Source organism: Aethina tumida, chromosome 7, assembly GCF_024364675.1.
Source record: "Aethina tumida isolate Nest 87 chromosome 7, icAetTumi1.1, whole genome shotgun sequence".
Lineage (NCBI taxonomy): Eukaryota > Metazoa > Arthropoda > Insecta > Coleoptera > Nitidulidae > Aethina > Aethina tumida.
Window position 1 is genome coordinate 14,930,580 of NC_065441.1, and position 18,779 is coordinate 14,949,358.

The 18,779-nt window shown below is 28.2% G+C and overlaps 3 protein-coding genes across 3 annotated transcripts in view; 1 reads left to right on the top strand and 2 right to left on the bottom strand.

The window, feature by feature from the left end:
* On the bottom strand, nt 1–5,064 carry LOC109604034 (pancreatic lipase-related protein 2). The gene is made up of 7 exons (XM_020020564.2): nt 4,865–5,064; nt 3,275–3,404; nt 2,706–2,928; nt 2,464–2,653; nt 620–811; nt 396–564; nt 1–344 (listed from the first exon to the last, which is right to left on the bottom strand). The coding sequence occupies exons 1-7, from the start codon at nt 4,956–4,958 to the stop codon at nt 221–223; spliced, it is 1,122 nt and encodes a 373-aa protein (XP_019876123.1). The 5' UTR covers nt 4,959–5,064; the 3' UTR covers nt 1–220.
* Nucleotides 1–18,779, bottom strand: part of LOC109602506 (uncharacterized) — a 181,663-nt gene that overhangs the window by 114,116 nt on the left and 48,768 nt on the right. The window lies entirely within an intron of this gene.
* Nucleotides 7,322–14,200, top strand: LOC109604032 (glycerate kinase). Its single transcript, XM_020020562.2, has 6 exons — nt 7,322–7,861; nt 8,681–8,824; nt 8,878–9,168; nt 9,490–9,730; nt 11,176–11,867; nt 12,470–14,200. The coding sequence occupies exons 1-5, from the start codon at nt 7,393–7,395 to the stop codon at nt 11,549–11,551; spliced, it is 1,521 nt and encodes a 506-aa protein (XP_019876121.2). The 5' UTR covers nt 7,322–7,392; the 3' UTR covers nt 11,552–11,867; nt 12,470–14,200.

An 18,779-nucleotide genomic window follows, 5' to 3' on the forward strand; every position in this document is an offset into this window, starting at 1 on the left:
TCATGTTTAAACTGTTTTATTTCCTCGTAAATATAAAATAAAAAGCTAATTAAAATAAAATGTATTTAAAAAAATTCTATGTACAAATAAATTATGCAGCTTTTAGGCAAGACTCTACCTAGTAACTTACTTTTGACTGCGTTCCATAACATAAACAATTGTAATAAATTATGCAATGACTAATCAATTAACAGCTAAAACTCAAAATTATTGTGAAAGATTACTTTCTTCTTCTTTCTCCCTGGAGGCGTTCCAGCAATGAACGTCTTTGTACTTTATTCCCCGGATATCCCTGTGCATATGGTGGGTCAGCATTTGTGGACACATAGTAAGTCCCCCTTGCCCTAAAATAAATTTGATTTAATTACCAACAACAACACGTATAAACAATTTACTTGTGTGTGACGTGTTCTCCCATTTGAACATATTCGCTTGGGTCCGGACTGCACCAGCCCAACATGAAGCTGATCAAAGTCGGACAGGGATACGCCCAAAATCCCTTTTTGGTAACGATCGATTCGATAAAATACGGCGTCACTTTCGTGTGATCACAAGCTAACGTCTCTAAAATAATGGTAATATAAGTAAATAAATAAGTCATTATTGGTTAATGATTTACTGAAAATCGTGTCGCTGGCACATCCGGGCTGACTTGAACCGCCGTTTATGTAAAAGTCTGCGTGGCCGTTCGGTCCCCACTGCCCCAAAATTCCCGCACCGGTGTGTAGAATGTCCACGAAATGGGCGTCGGTGCTGTCCAAGTCTTTGGAGGTGTTTTTGCCCATGTAAAACACTATAGTTGGGTCCAAACCTAAAAAAATAAAAAATGCTTATAAATTAAAAAAATTATGAAAAGCTGAAAAACATTTAGTAAAATTCCAAGCTCTTGTTAGTGAAAGAAAAATTAAATACTGTCTCGATATATAAAATAAAATTTAAAAAGATTTTCCATTAGTGGATACTACTGTTGGAAAATAAAATGAGTAAAATACAAACCATGTAGATAATTTCCAAGTCATTGTAATTTAAATATGGTAAATAATATGAACAAAAATAAGTGATATTTCATAATTTTACCACATATTTTTAAAATATATTTAAACTGTAGAAATCATATAAAAAGTTTCTAAAATTGAATTTTTTATTATCTTATTTATGTTCACAAAATAAAAATGTAAAAAACTAGAATAATTTTATTGAAAGAGAATAATTAAAATTTAAATATTTAATTCACTATTAACAAAAAATGTCATCTTTAAAATTATTTTCCATTAATTGGTCAATATTGTTATGAAATTATGAAAATAATATTAAACCATTGGTTTCTTCCTCCTTTAAAATTGAGAAAATAAAAGATATATTTTTTTCGAAAAAATTAATTGTTCATTTAAAAATATGATCCTTACAAATGTCTAAAAATTATTTAGACATTTTTAACTATTAATTTAAAATTGCAAGAATGTTATATTTAAGAATATTTTCCATTTATTGGTCAATATTGTTATGAAATTATGAAAAAAAAATGAAACCATTGGTTTCTTTCTCTTTTAAAATTAAAAAAATAAAAGATATAATTTGTTTGAATAAATTAAGTTAATTTAAAAATATAATCCTTGCAAAAGTCTAAAAATTACTTAGACATTTTTAAATTAAATTTTTATTAAAAATAAAAGCTAAATAAATAGCTTAAAAATAAATTATTTAAAAAAGTTTTCTATTGGTTCTGAAAATATAAAATCAAATATGCTGAAATTAAAAAAAAATAATTTAAATCATTGTTTCTTCCTCTTTTGAAACTGAGAAAATAAAAGATACAATTTGTTTGAAAAAAAATAAATTAAGTTATTTTAAAAATATAATCCTTATAAATGGTTAAAAATTATTTGAACATTTTTAACAATTAACTAGTAAAATTTAAATAATGATTTGAAATGATTTTTAAAATGAAAAACTTGATTTTATAAATCGATATATCATATAACAAATTAAATATTTTTTATTTTAAAGCAGATATACATGAATATTTCAAAATAAATCAGGGTCTAAGAAATGGAGATAATATAATAAATCAACATAAAAAATAACTAATAAGTTAATAAATAAAAATAAATTATTTAAAGTTTTTAATTTGTTCTGAAGAAATAAAAGCAGAGTATTTGCTTTTGGAGAAAAAAGTAAACAAAATATGTGTCTCAATATTTTGACTGTGACATAAAATATCTAAAAAGTAAAACAAACATGTACATGGCAAAAACCTGAATATATCACTTTCACCATTTGCACAGTGCACTTTTTTTTACTTTCGATAAACTAAATCATATCCAATCGATTAACGTTCATAAGCTGGGTGCCTGAAATAGTTTCACTCGTGTTTTTAATTAAAGTATAATTACTTCACTTAAGTTTTCCATTTGCTCAACATTTTATATTCGTTTGATAATAAGATTATGTAAAAGTTTTTACCGGTGATCCGTCCGATTTTGCCATCCAAAACTGGACTGATATAATTGGCGACCAAACCGGAAATGTGGGCACCCACACTGTATCCTATTAGATGCATGTCATCTGCACGAATCCCTCGAGGATGCTGTGTTAGATAGCGCACCAACTGTGCTATACATTTTGCACAAAATCTTGGTGCCCACTCCATTTGCTACAACAATCATTTTGTTACTTCCTTTAATTAATATGTGGTAAATGTTTACTTTCAAACACGGTTCTCGTACTAAAGTGCCATAATCCACGATTATAATATTGTAATTTCCCCGATAGAAATATGCTTCTCTCATATCAGTGCTGGGGGACAAATTACGGCCGCCCCCGAATCCATGTACAACAATCTTCGTGGGATTTGCCCTGTTGAACTGACTGTTGTACAGTGACTCTTCTTTGGTTGTGTCCAACAGTTCAGGATTCTGCTGCGTTCTCCTAAAAAAAATTATTAATTGTAAACTATAAATTAGGAAAATGTTGAAAACATTGGTCAAACATCCGTTTTTTTGTAATACTAATCATCAACAATTGACTTTCATAATTGGTATTACCCAATAGCAATAAAAACAGTTCCTGATAATAATATACACGCGTATCTAATGTACAAATTGTGGGTAATTATCGGACAGTTTCACTGTTTTCATTGTGAAAATGTTCGTCCACCTGAATGAAGACCTGCACATTAAATACAGCCGTTCCGGACTTTAATTGGACATTTATATTCCTATCGATAGATAAATGTGTCAAATACTTTCTTGACATGTTAACAGTTCGTAGTTACCGTGTGTAGAGAAAGAATTGGATCTGTCTGTGCGGACATCTGTATGGTTTTGGTATGCAGGATGTGGTGTTGAATAATTCACCAAAAGTCTCTGCCTTTTTCCGACTTTTTTGCGCTTGACCGTAAATTCCTAAAACAAAAACAATCGTTAACACATTTCCAACGTTTAACAATTACGATCATGCACGTTCCAAGAATTTATAATAGAGTGTTGCAACAATTATGTACTTGTTGAAAATTGTTAAGGTCGAATTATAATAAAACCGAATGACCAAATACAAACCAGAATACGGTGTAAAAATCATCAGGTGATACATTCTCTTGCGAAGGCAGGTTCTACGCCTTTGTAAGTGATTTTAATTAATGTACGCTAATTAGCACAAAACGGGTCAGTTTAAATGCAATTCGATATTATTTTGTGCTCTTTAATATTAAACTTTCAAAATTTTACTACACATCCAAGATACATTCGATTAATTTTCTATTTGATTTATCACTTATAACTTTATTAGGTGACATTTATGAATCACTAATTAAATAAAAGTACTTCTACTATGATTATGTCACTGCTTTAATAGTCACGCCTTCAAGTTTACGGAAAAAACGTTTTAATCCTTGCACCTTGATCTTGCATGCAGAAATATTGTACCCAAAAAAAACCAAACTAAACGGAACTTTCACCTTCACAAGTTAATGAACTTTTACCATCTCAGTTTGTTATTTAATAATGAAGCAAATCATATTAATCTGTTGTAATTAGGTACATACAACATTACATAATCTAATTCAGGAACAGATAATACACATATAATTTTATTTTTATTCCTGACTAATTATATAACACTCATTACAAATAGTGTTATTGTTAAATATGAAGGAAATGTTACAGTTTTATTTGGGACGACTGTTTTTTTCCTCAGTGTAATGTAAATTTTATTTAAAACAAATTACGAAAGTTTTCACCTTGATCTTGAATTGAAGTCTCCATTTCAAATAGAAATTTAAGATGCAAACAGGAAACTGGTTAGGCTTTGAATTAGTAATTTAGACTTTTGGTTCAATATTTACATAAAAGATTATTGTTTCTTTTATATTAATAGAAATTTTAGTATATATTACAAGCACAATTATTTGGCACATTAAAAAATGAATTTATAGTAAGTTTGGTCTACTTGAAAAAAGTGACTACTACTTTTCCTATGTATGCAAGTACTTTTAGTTTATTTACCAATTAATGTTTTATAATTATTATTCATTATTATATTAAACATAATTAATACAATTTAATATACAGTATCAATACTACCGTATCTAATTTCTTTAATTGTATAAATAGTAGTAATTGGGTTATCAAATAATAAATTTCCTATTTGTGTAAATTTAATCATTTAGTCAAATTAAATTCAATTATACTTTAACTTTTAAAATAAAATCATAATAACAATTTGATTTTTATGATACGATTTCCTTAATACATAGGTGCGTAGAGAAATTTTAATTCTTTAATATTTGATAAAGTCTGTTAAATTTCTTGTTAATTACAGAAGTTAATTTTTATGTTTTGTTGATTATTCGCTTTCATTAACTCACCGACACATCCGAACAAAAGTAAAAAGTAACACATAAACACGAAATTTTTCCTCCAAACGACCGAACAAACGGAATATGTGTACCGCAGTCCCATTCCTGACGTACGTTTTCTCCACTAATGTGCCAATAACAACAACACACCGATATGAAAATAAAAAAAAAAAAATGTTAAATAAAATCAAGCGCAAGCCGAACGCAGCAGTGAAAGTTGTTAAGACGGTGACTGGAGCCGCGCTCGCACTGTATGACATCTTTCTTGGACTTTTGCTTTTACCTTCACTTTCGTTCCTCCTCCACTTCTTCATATATTGAAATATTGATGATTTCTTACGGTTTTTTTACAGACGGTGAATGTAATTTTGTAATAACTGATCATTAGGAGGTGTGAATGTTCATTTGCATTATAAATTGCAAAGTGCACTGGAATTTGTTGCACGACCTAGGCAATCTTGTTAAAGCAACAAATATATAGACATGGCCTATATTTCTTTAGCATATGTAGACTGAATGTGTGAAAATTTCATTTGACATAATTTTTTTTATTTATTTAATAGTAAATATTAATCATCTTTAAATCCAATTGAGTTTTACTGAAATAAAAAGGAGAAATAAATATTTTTTTAATTTATATGATTACTTCATCCTTACATAATTATAAATTTTCATCTTCCAGATTATAATTTTCATAGACTTATTCAATACTTGACTGAATAACATGTGTGTATTTTATATAAAAATACCCTGATTAATCATATAAATTTTGTAGTTTACACAACATGAACTTTAAAATATTCCATAATTAAATAACAATCATCAATAATCATATTAAACATTATTATATCCAATTGTTAATTTACAATACTTTGATACGAATGCACTTTCTCAATACGATATTGCAGGCCAAACCACAAATGTTTCCAGCTCCATATATCAATGCATTTACTTACTATTCATTTATAAATGCATTTGAAATCATGTTTATAATTTTTTCAAGCAAAATTGATGAAAATATTGCGTTAAGAAATTTTGTATTAATGATAAATAAATGAACTTATTTTAACCCACTTTTATTGACTCAACTCTTATTTATGCGAAACTTTCAATTTATCATCGGTCGTTACGTAATTCGGTGTAGATCTGCATAACACCCACATGGTAAATCCGCGTTTTTCCCAAACGGATAATAATTATCGGTATCACAAGTGAAACTACTTTTACGCAACAAGTTTCCTCCTTTACGTTGATTTTTTTATCTTATTAATGGGAATACTTTAGGAACAAGACAAGATTGAACTGTCTAAAAAATTTTTTATTTGAAAAATATTTTAAAACCTTGCTCCAATAATGTTAACTCCAAACATCCTTCTTTGTTTCACCTTCTTAATGACATTCATGTTACAAATTCAACGCACAACTTGCACAATGGATTTAGATTATTAATTACCCCAAAATTAAATAACCATTAATGTCAACACCGAATTTGTATTATGCAACTGATTCTAACAAATGGGTCAATGGGAAATAAAAACAATACATATTTGTTATGTCAGTTAATAAGAATTGTTAAATTTATACAATTTTTATAAAGAAAATAAAGAAAGAAAGTTTATTTACTTATTTAGGTAAATAAAATGTCCTCTGTTGTGAAGTAATTGTTGTTATTACGCTATTTGCGTTTATTGATTGCAGTATTTAAATGAGACAGAAAGTGGATGAGTGGATTGTAAAACAATCGCTCATATGAATTGAATGGATGAGAGAATATGCAAATATTAAACAACAGAACATTTTTAAAAGAAAATTATCTCAGTAACTTTTGGATTTTCACTTCAAATTATTATAATAATAATAATAATAATAAATTATTTTTATTGAAATAATAATAAATAACAAATATCATTAACCCAAATCAATATTTTTTTTTAATTTTGTATTTACTTATATGTTATTATTTTTATTACAAAGTGTAGTTTTCAATAAATCATTTACTTATATAATTTTTAAGAAGTAAAATTTGTTTCAAACTAAAGTGTAGAGGATGAGAGAGTATGCAAATATTAAATAAAAGAAAATTTTAAAATAATTTTATTATTATACTTTCTGGCTTTTCATTTCAAAATATTATAATTAATATAAATTTAATATAAATTATTTTTATTGATAAAAAATTACAAATCTTAACCTAGGTCAATATTTTTTTCTATTTTGTATTTAATTATATATTAATATATTTATTACTAAGCGAAGATTCTAATAAAATATTTATTTATACTAATATAAATAAATGTTTAAAACTAATGTATAGGCAACCAATAGTACACATTTGTGCTTGTGTTTACTGACTTGGTTAATCTTATAATTATTAAATAAATTGACGATACGCGATAAGTATTTAAAACACTTTTCTAATCAGTGTCTAATTTCTTTGACTCGAACGCCAATACAGATAACTCTAATCATTTAAAAGAACATTAATAGATGTGCCTAGTTTTGTGTTTGTTGTAGTTTGTGGTTAAGTGAAACACTCAATGAATACGCATCTAAAATTAAAACTATTTTCGAATTTCTTAAATCAAACGCGTAAAATGCACAATAACATACTCAAAGACATATTCGCAAGATCCGTGGAATCCGTACAACCGGGAACATTGATCAAAAACCATGTTAAAGTGACTGACGGCCATCTGGTGGTGAACAACGCGAAACACACGATTTCAGAGTCTTGTTATGTGGTCGGGTTCGGTAAAGCAGTTTTCGATATGGCGATGGAAATCGAACGAGCTTTAGCTCACAAACTAAAGAGGGGGGTGGTAACAATCCCTAAAGGATTCGTGAAAGGACGAGGCGATGGCGCCAGTGTAAAAAATTCGAAAATTAATTTTATTGAGGGCGCGGAGAATAATTTGCCGGACGAAAACGCTTTGGAGGGCGCCAGACAAATTAAGGAGTTGGTGGAAGGATTGGGGGAGGATGATTTCTTAATTGTTTTAATTTCAGGTTGGTTGCTTGTATATTCTACTTTTTATTTCAGTTGTATAAAATTAAATCTGTCTCAATTAAAAGACAATTTTAATTAATGGATTTCTTAATTTATTTTGTTTCAAATACAATTTTGTTTTGACGATTAAAGAAAATTGCATAAAAATTTAATGAGTTTGTTATTTGTTAGATAATGTTACAAAATTTAACAAGAGTAAGTTAAAAAGTTCAGTTTATATAATTTTTTTAATAGTAAACATCAAACACATCCGCTAATTAAAGTAAACGAGGTATTCGTATTTTAATTTGCATTACATAAAATGGTTGAACTGAACCGTGAATCGGAATGTATGAGAGAACATCTTGTTCGCATTACAAACAGTCATTCCAATCTTAATCCAATAACCGACTGGAATCCACTTCTCCTTCAGTTTCTCCTTTCTGTTTCTGGTTTCACGGAATCTAATTTCATCTAATTAAATAATTTTACATAAATCAATAAGACCGAGAAACTGAGACGTTGCACTCGTCACCGGTTTCAACACACGAAAATCCGCTGCCAGTACGAAAATGGAAAATTGGTATCTCTTGTACGGTTGGCGGAGTATAATTACCAATTATGCGGATTAGATTACACATATGTTAATTAAATGAGCATTTCCGACCGGCTGAACTAATATAACACGATACTGTTAAGATCTGTTAAGGTAGTTTCCGCAGTTAATGTTACGTATCTAATGTTAATGCTAATATATTATACAATGATGTACTATCTTGTTATAAATTTACACTAATTATTATTGTCATTTAAACAATTAAACACAGTGTAATGTTCAGGTGGTGGATCAGCTCTACTTCCCCTTCCATTGGAACCAATAAAGTTGGAAGAAAAGTTGAATTTGATAAAAGATTTGTCTAGAAGTGGGGCTGATATTGTGGAGTTGAATTGCGTGAGGAAAAAGTTGTCCGCGCTTAAAGGCGGTAAGTGCTTAATTAATAATTAATTTAGTAACACAATGGTGTTGTACTTTTAGGTGGTTTGGCGGAGTTGGCTTATCCTTGTAGAACTGTTTCTTTAATTTTATCGGATATCGTAGGAGACCCTGTAGATTTTATAGCTAGTGGTCCAACAGTGCCAAACTCTGATCCATTAACAAAACCGTTATCCATCGTTGAAAAGTACAATTTACTCGGAAAAATACCAAACTCCATTAAAATTGTTCTAGAAAATGACGAACATAATTGGTCTACAGGAAAAGCTGTACAAATTTCTGATGGGAAATTCGATCATGTTACAAACTATGTAATTGGAAACAATCAAATAGGTAAATGTAGTTCTGAAAACAAAAGTTTCAAACTACGTAAAATTGATGGAGTAATTTAGGAAACGGTAGAAACTAAATTACTATTTTTTAACGTTATTACATTGTTATTCATTTCGTTATGTTTACATGTTATCAATCCTGATGTGTATTGTTGAAGGAGGGTGAAGCAAATTGAATTGAATGTTTGCCATAAACTATGCATGTATGCATTTGCATTAAATTAAATTTACTCCGCTTCAATATTAATTTATAATCCAATTGCATTACACTAATTGGTTTATATTTTACGCTAGTGCATTCAATATTAATTCTAATTTTTAGCCACGGAGAAGAGTTGTGAAAGGGCAAAAGAATTAGGTTTCCAATCGTTGGTAGTTTCGGTAAAAATCGAAGGAGACACCTCCGTAATTGCTGATAATTACATAAAACTAGTCGGCAACATTGTATCGTTAATTGAGGACTCGAAAAATCAGGTCAATTTGGAGAATTTACGTAAAACATTAAACAATGAAATTGCAGCAAGTGACGATGTGATTGAGCAAATTCTCCGTTTTGATTTTGGGTGAGTCTGAATGTTAATACTTTTTCGGTGGTGATACAATAGTTGGTATAATTGTAGCAACCATATTATTAAAATATATTATATATATGAGCTGAGCTACTTAAAGTGGTTGTTGGTATACTGAACGTAAAATATTTAAACAGTGTCAAAATAAGTCTCATTTAAATTGTTAAAAAATTCTCCGTTATCTCTTAAAAGGTTGTCTCTTTTACCATTTTTCCAATAATTTTCTGTAATGGTCCTATACTATACCCAAACCATATGTCAAAGTTTTTGTAGGGTATTTTTTATATTGAGGACGATGAACGTATTGTTTGCCTGTTCCTTTAAACTTGGATTCATTATTCCAAAGTACTCTCCAGATGGTAGCTATGAAAATATTTATCCGAATTCGAAAAACTTGAAACAAAATCGATAATTAAAATTAATTGATAATTGAAATTGAAGCCAACCTGGAGGACTTGCTGAAACTAGTACAAGGTCTATGAGAAGACCTATAGGAAAATCCCTAATCCCTTGTTTATGTTAAACATCTTACAGGGACAAAACCATACAATTTAAGTTTTTATTTATGTACAGGAATATATTAAACAACAACTTGCTTCCATATTCCATATGATGCTTTTAATAAATGTGTTTTAACATTTTTTTCATGAAATCGGTCCTAACTACACATTAAAAATTGAGTGAGTGAGAGACTGATTAAAAGATCAAAACATGTTCTGGCTTGCCCTTCCCAATTTTAAGATACCAAACCTATAGAATAAATGGAGGATTATATTTTTAACCAAATTCGAGATTCGACAAAATTTTACAAATTTAAATGAATTCCACATGTCAATTTAAGAAGCTTGAAGGAGTATAGACTCGTCATATATTTGGAAGATGATCGAAGGCGATTTGCCAAAATTATAAAACAAAAAGGATATTATAGAAACTGTTAATGTTAAATTAAATGACAGATATTAATTATTAAAACTCCTTTTCAAAATTAAAGTTGCTATGTTTATGTCCAAGTTAAAATATACAGCGTGGCCCATTTGAAAGCGGCACACAGGGATAAAATTTATATATTTTTAAAATCCAAAGCATAAAAATATATACTTATAGAAAAAATATCATTTTTTTGGGCCAAAAACCAAAACCTACAGGTTGATTTTTTTATCATGAAAATTGTCATACTAGCAAATTTTATATACACTACACTACTGGATTAAGTACCCCCTAGAATGAATATGTATCAAATTCCATAAAAAATACTTACAGTTACAGCATTTTATAGAATATAAATATAGTAGTTTTTATAATAATGTATAAAACAGCAATAGAAAATTAATATTATTTTAACAGTTGGTATTAAATAAATGAGCTGTGGCTAAAATATTTAACATTTTAAAAAGTTCCCATAACATTGACCACTACTATAAGTACATTTTGTTTTACAGAAAGAAAATTTGTTTGGTTTTTGGCGGCGAACCAACGGTACAAGTCAAAGGCAACGGAAAAGGCGGACGTAATCAACAACTAGCCCTCGATTTCGCTCTTAAATTGCCACACCAGAAACGCTCCCAAATATCTTTTTTAAGTTGCGGCACCGACGGAATTGACGGTCCGACCGACGCCGCGGGCGCTATTGTTAATTCCCGCACAATATCGGACAGCGTGCGGCAGAATTTAAAACCTGAGGATCATTTAAACGACAACAACTGCTACGAGTTCTTCAGCCGGCTGAACGGCGGTGAAAATCTGGTGAAAATCGGACACACCGGCACCAACGTGATGGACGTGCACTTGCTGATCGTCGAGCCTATGGAACAATAAAATTTAATTGTTGATTAATTAACAATTATAAAGCACAACAATGGTTCGGAACGGACGATTGTCGGTCGGCTCGATATCACATGGTGTGCGCGCAGGCGCACCGCACGCATTCCTAAACCGATCTCGCGAACCGCATTGCATCCCGGTGCTTCGTGGCGTCGCGATGTCGCTTGCATTCTCGACAACATACTCATCGTCGTTCAACGATCGTCCGAAAAACTAGCTAACTATGGCCAGTGAATATTTTGTCGTGTTCTTTGTTGTGCTCCTCTCACCATTTGCCACTTCGCAGTTGCTGATCAACGTCAGAAATCAGGTTAGAATTTTTATTATGCTTGGACATAACCTGTACTTGTTTGTTTGTTTTCGATGAAACTTTCGATGTTCATTCAAGATTTTTTACTTTGCTTATCTTTCAAATTTTATCAGTTTGGTCTTGACTGGGAATATACTTTTAAGTAAATCCTTATATTGCACAAATATTATTAATAATTATTTTTATAACAACAATAATGGTCACAAAAATTAAATTTACTAATTAATTAATTTTTGATAAAATTAGAAGTATATATTTGTTTAATCCTTAGTCTTTTAGATTTTTCATTGTTACACAAATATTTATTGGATTTTCGGAAGTTTCAGGGAAATAAAAGTATTCCATATACACATAATTTATTATTATTTTGCTTGTTGAAGATTACTGATAAAATATTCATTATAAAAATGTTGCTTTTTATAAATAAATTTTTAACAAATTTAATAGTCGTTTTAATAAAATATATTTTAAAAATTTTAAAAATAAATGATCATAATCCTGTGTTATAATACACTAAATTGACACAAGATATGATACATGAACTAAAGTATATTGTATCTATGGCTATGACTAATTATTTACTTTATTGTGTTTATGTACAGTGATTAGCTCACACACAACGTTAAAATACAATGAAAATCCAAACCGGACCAGACATTGTGATCAATTCGACCCCGAAACAAAATTGCTAATTTACTGCGAGCAGTTAATTTAATGTCGAATAAACCGAGAGAAAACCGGGAAGAGATCACCTGTAAGAATGGCGTGAATCTCGGCCACACGTGGAGCCGAGGCAACGAACACGGAACAAGATCCCCACTTATCCACTTACCCCCCAATTGAATCCCCCCCCCACAGCTATTGAGGGTCGAGTTGACCGCAAGTGACCGACCCTCGTTCGGGGCATAAAACAACCCCGAAACGAAACGTAAAAATAAAATAAAAACACTTTTTTTTCTCATTTTTTCCTTGTCCCATCGTCCGGAATTGCACTTTTATCATTATTAACTTGATGTTTTCCCCGGGAATTATCGCATTTTTGCCATTATTGGCTTTGTTTATTGACCTTATGCGCACGTAAAAACATTTGTGATATTGTTGGTTAGAATTATAAAAATGTTGCTGTTGAAGTTCTGGAAAAAATGAAAAAGTCATAGTTTGTGTCGAGTAAACGTTTAATATTGAATTGTTTTATGCAAATACAAATATGTATAAAATTGACTCAAATTACACATTCAAAACAAATGCACAGTTTTTAATTGAATTTTGTTCTACTCCATTTTTGCAACGATATTTCTAGATGAAATTTCAAAAACACAATTATTACACGTATGGCGTATAATTATTGTGTTTTACAAAATTAAATTATCTACATTACCTTTTCTAAAGACAAAATAATAACGACATTAATGTAATAGTTAATAGAAAGAGATTAATGTAATAGTTAAAACATACGTTTATCGACGAAACACAACAATCACACTTTTAAAACTATATTTGTAAAATTAGTTATCTGCTTTACCTACTTGAATGTCAATTTTTTATAATCCACAGTTAAAACTATGTATGAGTAAACATTGTTTTAACTAAAATGATCACAAATATGTAAATTAATAGAGGTAAAAGTTGTCATCTTTATAACTCAACAATTCTATTAAAATTAGGTTTACAAAATTAATTATTTGTTTTATCTATACTGATATGAAGGTTTTTATATATTTTATTTGATAAACAATTAAAATCATCAACAAATAATTAATGTTTTAATGTAAAGGAAAATAAAGCGATAAAATATTAATAATTACCCGGCTTTTTTATATTCTTCAATTCATAAATAAATATTAATTTAATTTAAATAAAATTAAAGCGATAAAATGTTAAAAAATACAACAATACAAGAGTTGTAATATATAGTTAGTTAATTATTAAAACGGAACAAATACATTATTAAGATTACGTTTATTAAATTAGTTAAATCTACTTTACCTACTCTAATGCCTAATTTTATATTCTACACGTGATAGACAAATAAAACTGTCTAAAAGTAAATGCTGTTTTAATTAAAATAATAAGCAAAGTAATAAAGTTAAAAAAGAGCTATTGGTCTTTAAAACTCAATAAATACATTGTTAAAATTAAGTTTGTATAATTAATTATCTGTTTTTCCTAGACTAATGTGAAATGCTTCATAATCTTCATTTGATAGACAGCAAAATTAATAAGTTTTGTTTAAATTAAAATAATATAAAGCGACAAAAATATTAATAAATACAATAATACATTAGTTAAAACAGTTGGTTGGTTGTTAAACCAAAATAATAGAGTTAAATGGAAGTTTTGGTCTTTAAAATTCAATAAATACATTGTTAAAACTAGGTTGTGTTATTAATTGTATGCTTTTCCTAGATTAATGTCAAATTTTTCATACTCTTCATTTGATAGACAATAAGAACATTCAATAAACAAGTTTTGTTTCAATTAAAATAATATAAAGCGACAAAATATTTATAATTACATTAGTATATTAGTTAAAATGGTTGCTTGTTAAACCAGAGTTATTAAAATAAAATTAGTTATCTACATTACCTACCCTAAAGTCTAATTTTTATATACCCACTTGATAGTCAATTAAAACTATTGATAAGTAAATATTGTTTTAATTAAAATATTAAAAAAAAGATAAAATAAACATAGTAATAGAGTTAAAATTAAGTTTGTAAAATTAATTATCTGTTTTTCCTAGACTAATGTCAAAATTTTTAATCAATAAATATGATTTGTTTGAATTAAAATAATAATGAAGTGACAAAATATTAATAAATACAATAATACATTAGCTAAAATAGTTAGATTATTAAGATTACGTTGTTAAAATTAGTTATCTACATTACCTACTCGAATGTTTAATTTTCATGTTCCACACTTGATAGAAAATTAATACTGTTAATAAGTAAACACTGTTTTAATTAAAATAATAATAAAAAGATGAAATAATAAACAAAGACTTTAAATGGAAGTGTTGGTCTTTAAAACATTATTAAAATTAGGTTTGTAATTATCTGCTATATGTTGCTTTATTTGATAGACATTTAAAACAATCAATACATAAATTGATAAATAAGTTAATTTAATAAATTATTAATAAATACATTAGTGAAAATAGTTGGTTGGTTGTTCAACCAGAACAATTCCATTGTTCAAACTGTGTTCATAAAATTAGTTATCTATTTTACCTACCCAAATGTCTATTTTTACCCCCACTTGACAGGCCATTAAATTTATCAATAAATAACGAATAATATTAAACTAATAATAATATTAATAAATAATTAACTGGTCGCCATAATTTGGGTCGGGGTTTTTGGAGCTGTCAAGTTGCCGCAAACGCACAAAGAGCACTTTCAGTTTTGCGCCTCTAATGAATATCGAACGGCAACCTGCCCCTGAAACTTATTTTACTCGCCTAAACGCCTAAATTATTTACGTCCAATTGCCACCCGAGTTTGTGCGGCTCAATCGACTTATTAACGCACCGGGGAAATAAAACAAATACCTGTCAGTTGAACGTGTGAAATGATCTGTACGTAGTATCAGTTTGAAACAGTCACGTAAATATTAAACATTGAAAATTTATGAAAATCGTACCCGATGCAGTTGAATAAATAGGCGACAGTTCGACGGTTGATTTATCGGTTTTGGGCCGGTGTTTGCATTCGTTTCGGAAAAATTTCATGCTCCGGACCATCGGAAAAACTGATGAATTTTCATTTCATATCGACGCCAATCGATACGCCACCCGTGGCATAATGCGATCTGCTTTAATTTACACAATTAAGCGCGTATTTATGATATATTCATGTATAAATAAAGTTACCCTTTATTTATTAGTAATAGTTTATAATCGAATTATCCATTAATTTTTATTATGGTCACAGTACTTTATTGATTAGACTCAACCTTCACATATACTCTGTTGTTTTTTTTTTTTAATATTTACCAATAAATGAATGTGGTATTAAGGTTCGTCGTTCATAATTCATACAAACAAAACGTTTGATAGAGTTAATCAATAAACGAATGCGGTTGTATCGTTTAATTAGTTGGCGTGCGAGTGAATAGTTTGAGACGTCACTAACAATCCTGAATAAAACAAATTCCTAACTAGCTAAACAGACTGACAGATAAAGATATTAACTTGGGACTCTAAAATATAATATAATATTTCATAAAAATAAATGTTTACCTAATGTAAAATAAATTCGATTATAAACAACGTCATAAAGGCGATTTATGTGTGTTTTAAATATAAAATGCTGGCCGAGCTTTTTAATTAAGTAATATTGTTATGGCAGCGATAAAAAGTGATTGGAATAAATTTTTAGGCTCATGCAGGAACATATGCAAATCAACATAAATATTCATTGAGTGTGTTTTAACAATTAAATCATGAAAAACGGCCTTTTTAATCGACACAACGTGCGTACATTCAAATCATTATTTTATCGAAATTTTTAAAACATTTTTTAAATAACGGTGTTACATCAAAACTTGCTGTTATTGTTTGAAAACGCTGTACTTAAAACGAACTTGGCGCTTTAGAAGTTTACGACGCCTCTCGAAGTTGTTATGTGGCAAACATTACACAAGTTTGCACTCTTACAAGTCGCAATTAGCCGCGAATTACCATTAATTCAATATTTTTAAACACACTTTGCGGTTGGGTTTACGATGGATAAAATAGGAAATGCTTTGGTATTGATTTTGAAGTATGGCGTCGATAAAATATGAAACTCGGAACAAGCAACGTCGAATTTCGGCATTCTAATAATAATCAATTAGGGTCGACTTGAAAATTTCGCTCATTAAGCCTGATCGAATCGATTTTTTACAACGAACGGTGGAGTGAAACTCATCTAATGAAACAACGGAGATTTATATATATAAGGAATATTAGTGAAAATGTGCAAGCTGAAAATCTGGAGTGTGTACGAGTGTGTCTGGACTTTTGTGTTATTCTTGTTTAGGGAGTTCATACTGTTTTTTTTTGCTGTATAAGAACATGAAGGGCTTTCATTTTTGCCATTTTTTTGTGCTCTCAGACTGGATTACGTTTATTTTTGAAACAAAACACTCAGATATTTTATAATTAAGGTAATAAGTATACCATAGTAAATTAGTGCATAAATTTTTGTGGTATCATGTTTTCCAATATTAATTCAAACATCAAAAAAATGCCGAAAATATTTGGTGCACAAAGTAGCAAAAAAACAATTTTTTATTCGGATAATAATTTCAGTGTGACGGGAGAAATGCAGCCAGCATCCGGGCAGCGAAAATACAATGGAGACTAATATAATTTCGTTGCACATCCGGCTTTTGTTCACAATTAACCCGTAGTTCGTTCCTGGTTCAGGAATGGCGATTTTACTGTTTATTTGTGAAGATGTGGGACGCCAAAGGTCACCGTTTTACCTTCCATCGATTAATACCACCATGAATAATTTCTGTTGTTACAATGTTTGGACTAACTTTATTAATTATATACATGTATTGTATTTTATGTAAATACATGAAAATGAAACTAAACAAGCGCTGGTATTAATAATATATTTTTAAACAAGATTAATATCATGTATAATATTTTCCACCACAAAAATTGGATTTCAGCGTTTACAAATATTTGCTCAAACAGATAACGAGTTTATAATAAAAGTTAAATTAATTAAATTTGAAATCAGTTGTTTCAACAAAAACAATTCAGTTGTTTCTAATTTTAAAATAAATATTATAATTTATAAAATAATTAAGAATACAATTAAAATTACTAATATTTCTTAAACTTTTTGTCAAATATAAATTAAATTCTGTAATTATATAGAAATTTTGTTATTTTAATTACGTCTTAAGAATTATTAATGTTTCTTAAACTTTTTGTCATAAATTTGGAAAAATGTTATTCTAAATTTAAAATATTCTTAAATTTAATTTTTATTAGCAACACAAAAATTTCATTATTTTAAAGATTCATTTTGTTATTTAACAGTGTTAAAAAGAAGAAATAGAATCTCTTTTTACACAATTTTTAATATTCTATGAATTTTTATATTAATGAATTTCAGATATTATTTTTTTTTTTAAATATTCATAAGTATCATATCATAAATTAAAAATAAATGAAAATATGTAAGCACAAAATAAATTCTGTGAACTGTAACAAGAATTTTTTAATATTGTTTGTAACTGATCCTCAGTTTACACGAATTTTTTGAAAAATAAAGAGAATTAGGTGTATATCAATGATATTTAGAAATAATTAATAATATTTATTCAAAATTAATCATTTTTCTTCAATTTTTTATCATAGATTTGAAAAAATAATTCAATTGTTAGAGATCAAATAATTTTAAATAATTAATTTTAATTAATAAAATACAAATTTTATTATTTAACAGAATCAATGTCGTTTTGAAATAATTAAAAATATATACATCTCAAAAATTATTAATATTTCTTCAAATTTGTATCACAAATTTAGAAAAAAATTATTGCTTCTAATTTTAAAAAATTACTAAATTTTTAATTATCATTAACACAAAAATTTTATTATTTTCAAGAATTAGCTATATTATGAAACAATAAAAATATAATTTAGTAATTTCTTCAAGATGTCATAGATTTGAAAAATTAATAATCAAATTTAATTAAAAAGACATTTAATTTATTAATTTTTATTGATAATATAGACATTTTGTTATTTAAGAGAATCAATGTTATTTTAAAAAAATCTTAAAAATTATTAATCATCATTATTAATATTTATTTTTATTTTTGTCACAAACATAGAAAAATATATCAATTGTTTCATTTAAAACACCATTATTAATTATCATTAGCAACATAGAAATTTTATTT